This window comes from Cyprinodon variegatus, unplaced genomic scaffold, assembly GCF_000732505.1.
Source record: "Cyprinodon variegatus isolate N-32 unplaced genomic scaffold, C_variegatus-1.0 Scaffold1070, whole genome shotgun sequence".
Lineage (NCBI taxonomy): Eukaryota > Metazoa > Chordata > Actinopteri > Cyprinodontiformes > Cyprinodontidae > Cyprinodon > Cyprinodon variegatus.
Window position 1 is genome coordinate 101,132 of NW_015151523.1, and position 12,703 is coordinate 113,834.

The following is a 12,703-nucleotide window of genomic DNA, read 5'->3' on the forward strand; positions in this document are numbered from 1 at the left end:
CATCCATCCATCCATCCATCCATCCGGCCGTCCGTCCGTCCGTCCGTCCGTCCGTCCATCCATCCATCCATCCATCCATCCATCCATCCATCCATCCATCCATCCATCCATCCATCCATCCATCACGCTTATCCCAAGCATGTTCGCAAGGTTTGCTGGTGCCTATCTCCAGCTGTCTACGGGCGAGAGGCGGGGTACACCCTGAAAAGGTTGCGATTCCATCACAGGTTTTGAAAAACCAAATATAAAATATACCTTTAACACAAGTTACTCTAATATAACTGAAATCAAAATCTTTGTTATTGTTAAAGAAATTGCCAAGAGGGGACCTGGATTTTTGAGCGTTGCATACATATCAAAGTGGGGACCTCCTCCTAATAACTACTAATAAACCACTAAGTAAAAATGATAAGAAGAGATAAACATCTAAATGATAAATTTGACCTTAAATTAGGTAATACCTTTTTTGGAAGAAAAGATCACCTCTGGTTTCAAAGGGAAAGAATACTCCAGAATACTTGCTGTTTTTGTCTCCTTGAAGTAATAGCCGTAGAACAGTTTAAAAAATAAACAATGTATTTTAATGATTTAAAATTTGCTTTTGATCTTGTCAAATGTTCTACTTTAGAGATAGATAGCTTTAGAAATTACACTAGAAACCAATTACTTAATATGCTCTGATACATAATTCCATAAAATCAACCATTGGGTATTCATTTTTTTGTTTGTTTACTTTTTTTTTAAATATAAGTTGATAAAAGCCTTCATTGTTTAAACTCCAATGTAAAGAAAAAAAAGGCAAAAGGCTTTCTGGCTAAATATTTTATTTTCCTCTAAAAAGACACAGAGAAAAACAAGTACAAAAAAATAAAAATGACTAAAACTAACCCAAACCTTTCAGTTGCACAAGGTTCCGACTGGCTCCCTTTGGGACGACAGAGGTCCCCTGCTAGCTGACATAGTATGACACAATACCCCATCGAGAAACTATAGAGCGATATACAGTACACACTCTAGATTGGATGATATGCTTTACTACTTCAGGACAGATTTCTTTTAAAAATATACTCTAAAAAAGACACAAACACGCATAAATAGCAATAAAAGCTGAAAAATTTTCCCATTTACAGAAAATATTTAACTATAAATACAGCACTAAATAGGACCAGTATAATAACCAGCATAGTGAGGTTGAGCTCTAAAGTAAAGAAGCCGAATATTTCTCCAATCTCAACTTTAAAATCCAATATGGCTGCTGCAGCTTTCAAACATGCAGCTCCATCAGTGCGCATGTTCCCTTACAAGAAAACATTTAGGATGCAGTGGTCACTGCGTGCTCTGTATTGGTCGACATGCCACATTTTATTTATTTTTAAAATATAAAAATATAAAAGACTATTATTTGAAGAGAAGCTGAAGTGGTGCTTTGTTGATATTAGTTCAAACATCACTGAATGAATAACTTTCTAGTTTTTTGAATTGGAACTGAAAAATGGTGAAGTTGGTTCTGATCCATGTTTCTTCTTAAGAGCTATATACCACCAGCCATAACTTTTGGCTCCTCTTCAGTTTATAGTTCCCAGAAAATTCTCCACAGCACCTTTTTTTTTTTTTTTTTTTAAAGTTTCTCTTTAAAAGACACCAGCATGCTTAAACGATTTAGCACGCTATTTCACTTGCCATGTTTACCTTAGCAACAAAAGAGACAACCCAACTACCATCAGTTTTACTTGTACCAACTTTGTAAACCATATGTTTATGGGATTTTAAATGTTTTTTTTTTCTCACTTCTGTTATTTACGGTAAATACAGTTAAAGAATACCACAGGCTTCTTGTCTCTACTTGCAAAGAGAACGCTGAAACAGAGAATGATAAATCCCCGAAAACACTGCAGGTTAATGAGGACTGCTACACTGGCTTCCTTACATTTAAATCCTGTCTGTCTTATTTGCTCAGAATCAGTAGTGAACTCAGCATTACTATGAAATTAAACATAATTTGAGCAATTACACCCATTTAAATATAAGATGAGGCCCAGAAAATAAATGATCTAACAATAAGTTTGACAACAGAATCCTGACATCATAATTATGCTTTACTTTCAGTTAAAAATGAAAATTCTTGGAGGCGTTAAAGAGAAAATAACTGCAGTTTGTTTACACATACTATACTTTATTAACAGTAAAAAAAAAAAAACAAAAAACAAATGTATAAGGCTGCTGGTTTAGTTGTTCTGCTCCAAAGTATTGTTGGTCCCACCCAGTCACCCCTTTAAAAATGTTCTAACTGATATTGTTAACAAGAATTGTTAGCTTCAAACTCCACAAAACTTGGTTCCTAGATTAAAAACTATAAAAATAAAAGTTTGATCTGAAGATTACATAAACATACGTTAAAATACGAGACGCTACAGTTACAGACGATGTTACTAATCAACCTGTTACTCAAGTCGCTCTTTCTGAGAACCCCCCAGAGGGGTGTTTAACGTCAGCACTGCTGACACCAACCCTCAATGCTCGGATGCCTCTGAATATGCTGATCATTTCCTCCTTTATTACTCATTTATTTTGTGCTTGGCGAGTTCTGCACTGCATGTGTGACGTGTGTAGAGAAGTGCTCACTATGTGGAATACGTTCACCTTTGTGGAGGAAGCCACCTGCATTGAAAAACGGAAAAAACAAGAAGGACCAAGGGGAAATGAAGAGGTGGCATTATTTAGAAATATTAAGTCCGTACCAAACCTTCCAAGCAGATCAACCTTTCATCCTGTCCTGGGACCTGCAAAGGTGCTATTGGTTGTTAACTTTTTCTTATTGTTTTATTTAACTTTTTTTTTAAGTCTACAAAGGCCTCACATGGTTAGAGAACATTTGTCAGCATCAACATTACAAAGATGTATACTAAATCTGGAAATTGTTGATAAAAGAAAACAAGTGTTACAGTTTTAAGGTGTTTATTTTGTAGTAACAATCTCTCTTATTGGTCTTTTTTCACTATTCTGATCATGTATTATCTTTTTTTTTGTCCTAGTCTCATTTTGTTTCATCTGTTCATGTATTCAGAGTTTCTTAACTTAAGCTGTGTCTGAACATCTGCCTTAATGTTACACTATTTTATATGAGTATCCGAATGTTGAGCAGATGGAAAAGTAGTGGACTTAAAGTTTCCCACAATGCACCTTGACAGGCATTGTGCATGTCACTACCCGCAAACTATGCACAGACAGATGTACATCCGGTTGCCCATAAATACTGTAATTATGGTACTAAAACTAATTACTTCTATCCTTAACTCACAAAGAATGCTAATGCAAATCTTTAAAAAGTTTTATAAATTTTGTGAGACAATTTTTATGATTTTTACATTTTTTTTGTTAAACTGCTTCTCTGACATCATAATCGGACATGCTCAGGGCAGTCCGGCAAAATATGGTTAAACCGTGTTTATCTGCATTTTAGTTGTTTCTTTCTTTAGATTCCGCAATATTTACCATAAGGTTAACACGAAATGAAAACATAAAACGACATAAAAAGACTAGATGTATGTTTAAATCCAAAGCCGAAAAAAGTTAGCCACCGGAAGTAATACTGATTTAACTATAAAGTCTTCTATATTGTCCCCGCTCTTTAGGCTGTCTCTGAAGGTCAACAGTAACCCCTCCATGACAAAATGGAGCGGGGACTATATACTGCATTCAGTTGACTGATCATTCAGACAAATGACCGCTACTTTTTGCCTCCTGTAGATCTGTTGGTTTTTTATCTTCTTCACAGTCAGACACTAATTTAAAATGGCATAAACCCCTATATAATGCTCTACATAGCAGGCTAGAGCGGATGTTCGGACACAGCCTTCACCATGCCTTAGTCCCCTAATCAGCTTAATAATTTACACCTTCTCTTGTTCTACTTCAGTCTCTTGCACTAACCTGTCTCTATATAGTTCTGTTTCTATTCACCCCATATGGGACAATATTCATTACCAAGCCTGCCTTATTCAATATTCTAAGTTTCTCCCTAAATTCAAAACTTCGTCTATCGGTCTCTCTTTCTGGCTCCACCTAAAAAAAAACTCCTCCTAACAACATGGTCAAGTTTTAAAACAGTATTCCAGCTTTAAAGATTTCATGGAGCACATGGCGCTTTGCTTAAATAATCCGTGCTAACGAGAGATGAGCGGGTGGGGTACAGTCACTTTCATAAATTCATTCCCCTTGCTAAGTATTTATCTTAGCTGTCAGTTTAATTTGGATTCTTGTGCATAGACTTAAAAGAAGGATGGTTCAGTGAGTTGTAACTTTTTTATGTGCCTTACTTATTTATTTATTTATTGCTATCCATTGTCCCCTATCAAGATGTCTGTCCCACATTACCAGACCATAACCGGGATCTCTTTTTGATCTTAAAATTAGTTAAAGCTCTACATACTGGACATTGTGCAGAGACTAAAAATAGCCTATTTAAACATCTTATATGGAATGATTTCTGGTATATAGAGTTTTAAAATGTGAATTTTCAGACTAAACAGTTGATTAGGTTAAGGATCCAAATCTAATATGGCTTTTGGTTTTGATGTCCCAGACAAAGATTATTGTCTTTCCCCCTTCTGATCACCAGTGACAAAAGATGTTTGAAAAAAAAAACAATGAAAAGTTTGGTGCAACATGTCAGGAACTTCAAACATACAGACAAAGTAACAATGGAGGGATTTTATGATTTTATGAAAAGGATGTTTGTGTGTAATAATGGTCCACTCGAAGTCTAGGCCTTATATCAAGCACTTCAACAAGACATGAGATATTCCCTTTTCACAGATTTGCTCCATTTAAATTGGCCAAGTGGGATCCGTTTCTTAAAGAAGGGTTGCTGGTAAATTCAGTCTCTAAATAGTCAAAGCTGGTAGAGACTATCCAAAAAAACAAACATGCAAAAAATGCTCCAACAAAGAATTAAACCAGGACATAAACAAACAGATGATATCTGGTTGAGTTTATTCTACCACTTTGAGATAATGCACAACTTAAAAAAACAAAAACGGATGAATATTTTTGCAAGCAACAGCAGAAAGATACAACAGATCAGGAAAAGATGACGACTTTTATCAGCCCCTGGCAGTTTAAAGCAACATTCCTATCCTGAACTTAAATGAATAGATTTGTCAGGGGGATCATTTTCCATGAAAGGTTCACCATAAGCAGCAGCCCTCTATCTTAATCTGTTAACCACTCAGAATTATAAAAAGTTTCTTTATCCCAGACAACTTTCTCTGATTACTGGAACACAAAGTATCACAAAATCTTTCATTTACCGTCATCATAAAACATTTATGTTCTCATGAGATTAGAGCTTTACTGTTCGGCATTTACGAAGAGATTACTGATTTGTTGATGACGATTTATCAAACAAAAATTCAGGAATTTTCCCAGAATGGTGAAGCTGATTTTTCTTACAGTAAGAGATTTTTTTAATAACTGTTTGCATGAGTTAAATGCTGTTTTCTGTCATTTATGAAGGATTAGGGATTACAGTTAGCAGCGACTCTCCCTCACTCAACAATGTGGATTTGTTGTACAGCTGCATGAGAAGTGTTTCTCTTCACATTCTCATCGCATGCTGCCCTGTAGACTTTAAGGTGTACTCAGAATATACTTCGCTTCACTCATTGTTACACTGGCATGCTTTTGGAAAAACCTCCTTTTTATGTGGGAAATCCAGAAATGTTACTGTATTTGTAGGTAAGAGTTCATCCGTCTTCTTGTTATGCATCAAACAATGTTAGCTTTCTCTTTCATTTCCCTGTTTAAAACACCCATCTCCAAACAGTCGTTTTCTATAGAACTGAATATGGCTGTTTCTGTCGTTATTCAACATGAGTCATTTGTAAAACTGGCTGTTTAAGTTCTACCCAAATGCCTGCAGGTGGCATCACAGCTCCTATTGGGGTTACGCTGGCTGAATATGTTGAAATACCAGTTTGTGAGTCACTGGGAAGGTAATCTTCCAAAGTTTGGTTAAAATTCTGCTCCCATATGTGTGAACTTGCCCTAGGCACCCTTTGGTGTAAATGTTAAAACATAAAAATATGATTGTTTTTTTCGTTTGTTTGTTTTTGTTTTTTAAAGATGCCACTGTAAGAATATTCTTTGCTCAAATTATAACCCCAAGAAGTTCAAAATATTAGAACCCTCAATGCACTTTTTTAAAAGCATGTATTTTCAGACATAAAGTCTTTGGAATTTTCTACTCAGAGTCTCCAATCTTTTACAAAATTAAACAAGCTAGGACATGCAAATAAGGAACAGCAGAGCATGACTTGTTGTCATGCTCAGGCCTATCAGCCCAACCCTTTATTCCCCTCCTAGCCTCCCTTCTATCCCTTGCCAAACAGGATATGTAGGATCTGAGAGAGAGTCATATTCTCAGGACACAGGAATGTCAGAGCGCCTGCTGGGACATGCTCCCTACATCCTCTCAAACTTACTGGAAAAAGAGTCCAGATTTTCCAGGTTGCTCAGAATTCTGTTTGTTAGATACAGTCCGCAGGCCAGGTGTGCTGTATGTCTACACTGAGTCCCTGATGTCAATCTTAGATCTCTATGATCTCAATTTTTAAGAAGTCCACAATTTCACATTTCCCTTAAGACTTGTTATTGATTCAAAAGAAAAGAGAACTTAAAAACATACATATTTTTTCATTTTATTTTGTATAAAAGTCATTAAAAACTCAGACTTGTGTTAGAAAGCAGACAAGTCATGAAGACAAAAGGCCCAGGAATATAAATACAAGGAACTCGTACAATTCCCGCAGTCTGCTAGGAATGGCACAAATCAAAGGAAATGTAAAGGATTATCCCCTACACCATCTATTATTATCATTTCTCAGATACTTTTGTAGAAATGTAACAAAACAAGATTTTTCCCGCTCAATGCTACATTTGTGAATTGGTTGTGAACCGCACTAGTAACCGGGACGACTGGTTTTCCCCTGTTACATGGACTAGTTCTGAATACTAGCGCTGGGTCATTTTCCTGTTGCATGGACAGGGAAAACAGTTTGCACTGAAATGTGATGAAAAAGTTCAGTTTTTTTAAATGGATGCAATGCCATTTTAGTTAACGGACCAGTGGCTAGAAGTCAGCGATGACTCTCTGTGGGACTGGTTGGGGCTTTGGCTGTAGGTGGGGGAGAGAGTGATGCTGGGACTGCTGGGAGGTGTGGAGGAACAGGAAGAGGACTTGGATTGGAGCTGCAGCCACTTGTCCTCTCCTAGCGCCTTGGCAAAGTGGTCATCCACAGACACACTGATGGAGAGTTCCTTGGCACGGGCTTGCTGGTAGTTGGCCCCCAGGCTCCTCTGGAAATGCTCCTCAAGGACGTGATCATAGTTGCAATTGGAATCTGTTGGGGAAAAAAAGGAAGCGTACATGAGACAAGGCAAATACACACCTCCGTGAGTCAGAAAGAGTCTGTTCGGGAGTGAGATGTTTAGTCTATGATTCGAGTGTGACGAATTGGGAGTGACAGTCTAGTGAGAGTTATACACTGACCTGAGGAATGGCTTTTGCGGACCTCAGGTCTGGAAGAAGGGTTTTTTACTGAAGGCACACAGGTGATCACAGATGGACGCATCTATAGAAACAAAAAGAAGTAGGTCAACCATTAAATAGGTGTAGTTCATTTGGATTATTTGAATCTTTAACCAGTAGAATTGCTGCCTGGATCTGAGTATGCATTAACTACGGCAGTAGGGTGCAGAGTTTAACCTGGAATCAACATAAAAGTGATTAAACTGGTTGGGTTTGCTCCTGATGTCAGCTCACTCCCACTGTGATGGCATAAACAGTTCAGAAAGAAAGCAGTCTGTTTGGTCTTGTTGATGGCGTTCCTCCCTCCATTGCTTACATTTTCTCCCTGAATCCGGCTGGATTGCATTGCTCAGGCAAGCTTAGGCCTGTGTACACTCCTGCTAAATAGATTCACTGACTAAAGACTCTAGATGTACCCCTGCTCTGGGTTAGCCTTGAGCTATACTGACACTACAAAGGGACATCAGAAATGCAATGTTTCCAAAGTGATTACCCCCCCAAAATTCCTTTACTTCTCTCAAAGATTTGCAAGCACTCCCTGTTCAGAAAAGCTGAAGCAATCCAAATTTGGGAGAATAAAGAAGTGAACTCAAGTACCTGGATCTTACTGCCAGCTGAGCCAGAAATCTTTTCCTCTGCATTTTCAGGCTCTTTCCTTGGTTTTTTGATCAGTGCCAGAGGTTCCTCACTGACTGGCGTGTAATACACATAGGCAGGCAAAGGGCTTGTTGGGCTCGGTGTTGGGCACTGTGGAGATGATGGACTCTGCTGGTTACTGAAGACTGCAGGCATGGGTCCTGGTCTCTGGGCCATTTTGCTCCTGTTAATTGCCCGCTCTCGTCTAAAACAGATAGAGTCGTCAATGTGAATTCTTTATATTAGGAAAACGTTATTTATGTTTGAACACATAAAAGTGTTTTTACAAACCTTTCCTCCAAAGTCAAGCCTTTCTCGTAGCCGCGCTTGCGTTTAATCGGAAACACAGCTGGAGCTCGAGTTCGTTCGTTTGCCATATGTCTGTATCGGTCTTCTCCTCTGTGATGAGGCTGACCTATAAAACAAATGAGAAAGCCAGACTATCAGAAATGTTTACACAATATGATGATGATATCCTGATTTATACAATATGATGATGATGATATCCTTATTTACTAAGGGACAGTCACCGATCTTTCATCATAAGTTACCCGCCATAATTGTATCCATTAAAAAACGTTAAGCACTAATGGATGAGTAACAGTTGTTTTCATCCCATGACATCAACCTGCATGACTGCTAGTCGTGGGAAATTTTTTTTTCCACCGTTAATGATAAGCTCCGTTAAGTGGTAGAACTCGATCTACCTGATCAGTAAGACTTCACAGCTGATTCAATGCTAACGGTAAATGTTGTTTTTCTGCAATGTTGGCATCCAGCCTAGTCACACGCTCCCAAGGACTTGATCAACACAGGTTTTTTTTTTTTTCTTGAATTAGTGAGGTTAACATCTGAATGGTTCCAGCTACAATTTGACTGGCACTTACTAGTTAAAGGCCACGAGCTGAGGTTTGCACCAATGAACTGAATAAAAGGAAAGGCAACAGCTGCATCTAACTCCAAGAAGAGCACAATTGAGATGCTAAAAAACAAATCAATGGGCTATTAAGTCAAAGGGTTTGAGATGGAAAGTCATGCATATTGTCAAAACGCCATCGTTACTTAAAAATGCGATCATCCTATGCCTCATTGTAAGAGTGGATGCTCTCTCAACACTTGCACATCCACATTCACTACACGACTAAAGGTTTGTTTGCAGAACAATAACTACTGCATTCTGAAACAGTAGGTGATTATCTGTTTTGCAGTGCAGGACTAGAAAGAAGGAGGTCAGCACCATTACTTAGACACTTCAGTTCGCATTAGCTATTGCATAAACATTCCACCACCTGTGTGTTACTCCTTCACAGTTTGCCGTTGTGTAGGGGGAGCAGGTATAACCACACCTATGCTGATTTTCTAACGCCTCGGGCATGGGTATTTTTTTCTTATTAGCACATATGTGCTGCATGACCTTCTGTTTTGTTGAATCCAACCAGGTTTTGCATAAGTTCAAAGAAAACACACATTTAATAATAATACGTGTGTTGACATTCTAAAAGGAATTTATAAAGTGTCCCTGATTTGTTTTGTTAAAAAAAAAGACTTAATTGGTGCATTGGCATTAATCAAACAATATATATTCTTAAGGTGTATTTGATGAGGTACTTGTTGATTTTCATCTTGAATTTGGTCAGATTTGTTTTCTTATCAATCACTGTTTACAAAAACACCACTGACGAGCAAAACCATTTAAAAGAATAAAACAATTAGAATACTTTGTCACATTATGAAATAGACACATGTCAACCGATATCGCTGAAATGAATAAGCTGTTCATGTAAATTGTTTCGTACAAAATAAATGTATTTTTGAAAATAAAGCAACAGAATGAAATAAAGGGAAAGTGTTCCCCAAGCTCACCCTCTAAAATGTAGACCTTGAAGCCACTGCTCATCCTGGTAATATACTGGAAATTAGCCACAGCCATGGCTTCTTGACTTTGTCTGACTGAAGACAAGCACTCGCTGGAACAATCTGATCCTCAGCTATGGATTGTATTGGAAAGGTAATGAGATTCAGGATCTGCGCTCAGGCAGGTAAAGTGTCAGGTGCAGATTGCCTCAACTTGTGACTCATGGCAGTGCTCAGATTGGCTGTTCCCTGGACCAATGAGGAGGCCCCATTCATTCACTCCATTGTAACAGTGTTTTAGGCGCAATGTTCTCACAGGTAAACTTGTTTTAAAGGTGGAAAGTTGAGTATTTAAATGTCAAGGGGCTGAGCCTCTCCTCTCATATCTCCCTTCTGAAGATTTTCCCTAAAATGATAAAAACTCAGTACTTTTCAGGGACAATTTTCTTTTTAAGATTGTTTTCAGATTCCTACCAGTGTGGTCCTCTAGGTGAAATATGCCTTTTGTTTTTCCTCCATGGAAATCAGAGCCTAGCCCACCCCTCTCCTTTCATCCCTCCTCCACCCCCCTCATCTGAAATCTCACCAGACTGCATTTTTCCGTGTGTTTAGCCCACCCTGGCTCTAGTCATTCCACTAGCCTGCCCATACACGCTAGCAGCTGTACTCTGAGCCCGCCTCACCTATAATCCAAAGGCTTTTGTTAAAGGCTGGACAAAGACTCCTAAGTTCTGAAAGTACTACAGGCATGAGAACAATCTTATCTGTAGACAGTATGACATTGACTGTATGGGAAACAACCCTCACTGTGCAGCTGCACTGTGAGGCAGCAACTATTTATTCATACAGGGGAACATTAACCCAAAAATTGAAGCACTGTTGAGGCCCTTGCTTAAAATATGTCTGTGAACAATACACTGGGTCTAATTTCAGCACAACAGTGCCCTCTTATGTCATGCATAGCAGAGGCAAGACTTACAGCAATGGCATTTTATTAATAAGAGGACGAGCAAGTTTGAGCTTTAACGAATGCTCCAATAAACTGCATTGCACACTGATCTAACAGGTCCATCTGTTTCCCTGATTCAGGGATACACGAATAAGAAAGAAATTATAATAGCTTGTTAATATTTTAATACTTTTCTAAATCAATTTAAATGATCATTAACAGCATTTCTGTGAAAGGTGAACAACATTAAAGACAACAGGGTGTCAAATATAAAAACAATGAAACCTTTAGGAAAACAGCCATGACTGTTAGAATGACAATCGGAAATTTGAATAGTTTAAAGAGTTAAATAAACCATTACAAAATCATGGTGCTGTAAAAGTGGGAATAAACAGTTGATTTTTACTCTGGCACATGTTATTCCATTTTTATTTTACTGAAAATAATAAGTTAATAAAAAGTAGTTAGCAAACTAATGTATTATATTACTTTAATAAATAGGCAGGCCTATTGTTAGTGTAGATTCCCTTTTTTTAATGTTTCTGATCATCTTTTAACAACGGGTCAACTACCTTTTAAAGGCTGAAGGCTACTTCATGAGTACTGAGTCATAGAAAAGGCTATCAATACTGAACTTTGAACTGGAAGAGTTAGCATTGACATAAACTTTAAACACAGTAAACATATTTTTATTTTGTTTTATTTAAATTTTTTAGATATTGTCATTTTGAAATCTCTATAAATGCTTCAATTCTCTATATGATTACTATGATGACATGCTCTATAAATGATTAAAAAAGGACAATGAAATAAAAAAATATATAAAAAAAAAATAAAAATATATATATATATATATATATACACAGAAGCTATATACACACAGTAGACTGAGCATTAATGTAACGCAGAATCCTGATTGGGGGAGAGAAACATTGTCCAGTGTCATGGGCGGCTCTTGGCCTTGTTGATAAGGCCGGTAGCAGATGGGAAAAAACTGTTTTTGTGACGGGAGGTTCTGGTCCTGATGGACCGCAGCCTCCTGCCAAACGGAAGTGTCTGAAATAATCTGTGACTGGGGAGCGAGGTATCAGCCACAATCTTCCCTGCACGCCTCAGAGTCCTGGAGGCGTGCAGCTCCTGGAGAGATGGGAGGTTGCAGCCAATCACCTTCTCTGCAGACTGGATGACACGCTGCAGTCTGCTCTTGTCCTTAGCGGTGGCACCAGCGTACCAGATAGTGATGGAGGAAGTGAGGATGGACTCAATGATGGAGGAGGAGTAGAACTGCACCATAATTGTCCTGGGCAGGTTGAATTTCTTCAGCTGCCGCAGGAAGTACATCCTCTGCTGGGCTTTTTTGGTGAGGGAGTCAGCTCCCACCTTAGGTCCTGGGAGATGATAGTTCCCAGGAAGCGGAAAGACTCCACAGTGTCAATGGTGGAGTCACAGAGGGTGATGGGGGTAGCTGGGGCTGTGCTCTTTCTGAAGTCCACAACTAACTCCACTGTTTTTAGAGCGTTGAGCTCCAGGTTGTTCTCCCTGCACCAGGTCACCAGATGGTCAGCCTCCCACCTGTAGACGGACTCGTCACCATCGGAGATCAGTCCGATGAGAGTGGAGTCGTCCGCGAACTTCAGGAGCTTGACAGACTGATGACTGGAGGTGCAGCTGTTGGT

The 12,703-nt window shown here is 38.5% G+C and overlaps 1 protein-coding gene across 1 annotated transcript; it reads right to left on the minus strand.

Moving 5' to 3' along the window:
* Window positions 1-4,984: 4,984 nt before the first annotated feature.
* LOC107101251 (transcription cofactor vestigial-like protein 4) lies at window positions 4,985-10,271 on the minus strand. Its single transcript, XM_015400092.1, has 5 exons — window positions 10,088-10,271; window positions 8,516-8,639; window positions 8,186-8,429; window positions 7,550-7,631; window positions 4,985-7,400 (listed from the first exon to the last, which is right to left on the minus strand). Exons 1-5 carry the CDS (start codon window positions 10,152-10,154, stop codon window positions 7,111-7,113), a joined length of 807 nt encoding a protein of 268 aa, XP_015255578.1. The 5' UTR covers window positions 10,155-10,271; the 3' UTR covers window positions 4,985-7,110.
* Between the last annotated feature and the right edge of the window lie 2,432 nt (window positions 10,272-12,703).

What these genes read in the sequence shown, in the direction of transcription:
- LOC107101251 (XM_015400092.1), bottom strand. Translation starts at nt 10,154, where the DNA reads ATGGCTGTGGCTAATTTCCAGTATATTACCAGGATGAGCAGTGGCTTC. An exon ending in CAAGGTCTACATTTTAGAGG is followed by an intron (nt 8,640 to 10,087) that starts GTGAGCTTGGGG and finishes TTTGTTTTATAG; the next exon opens with GTCAGCCTCATCACAGAGGA. An exon ending in CAGCTGGCAGTAAGATCCAG is followed by an intron (nt 7,632 to 8,185) that starts GTACTTGAGTTC and finishes TTGTTTCTATAG; the next exon opens with ATGCGTCCATCTGTGATCAC.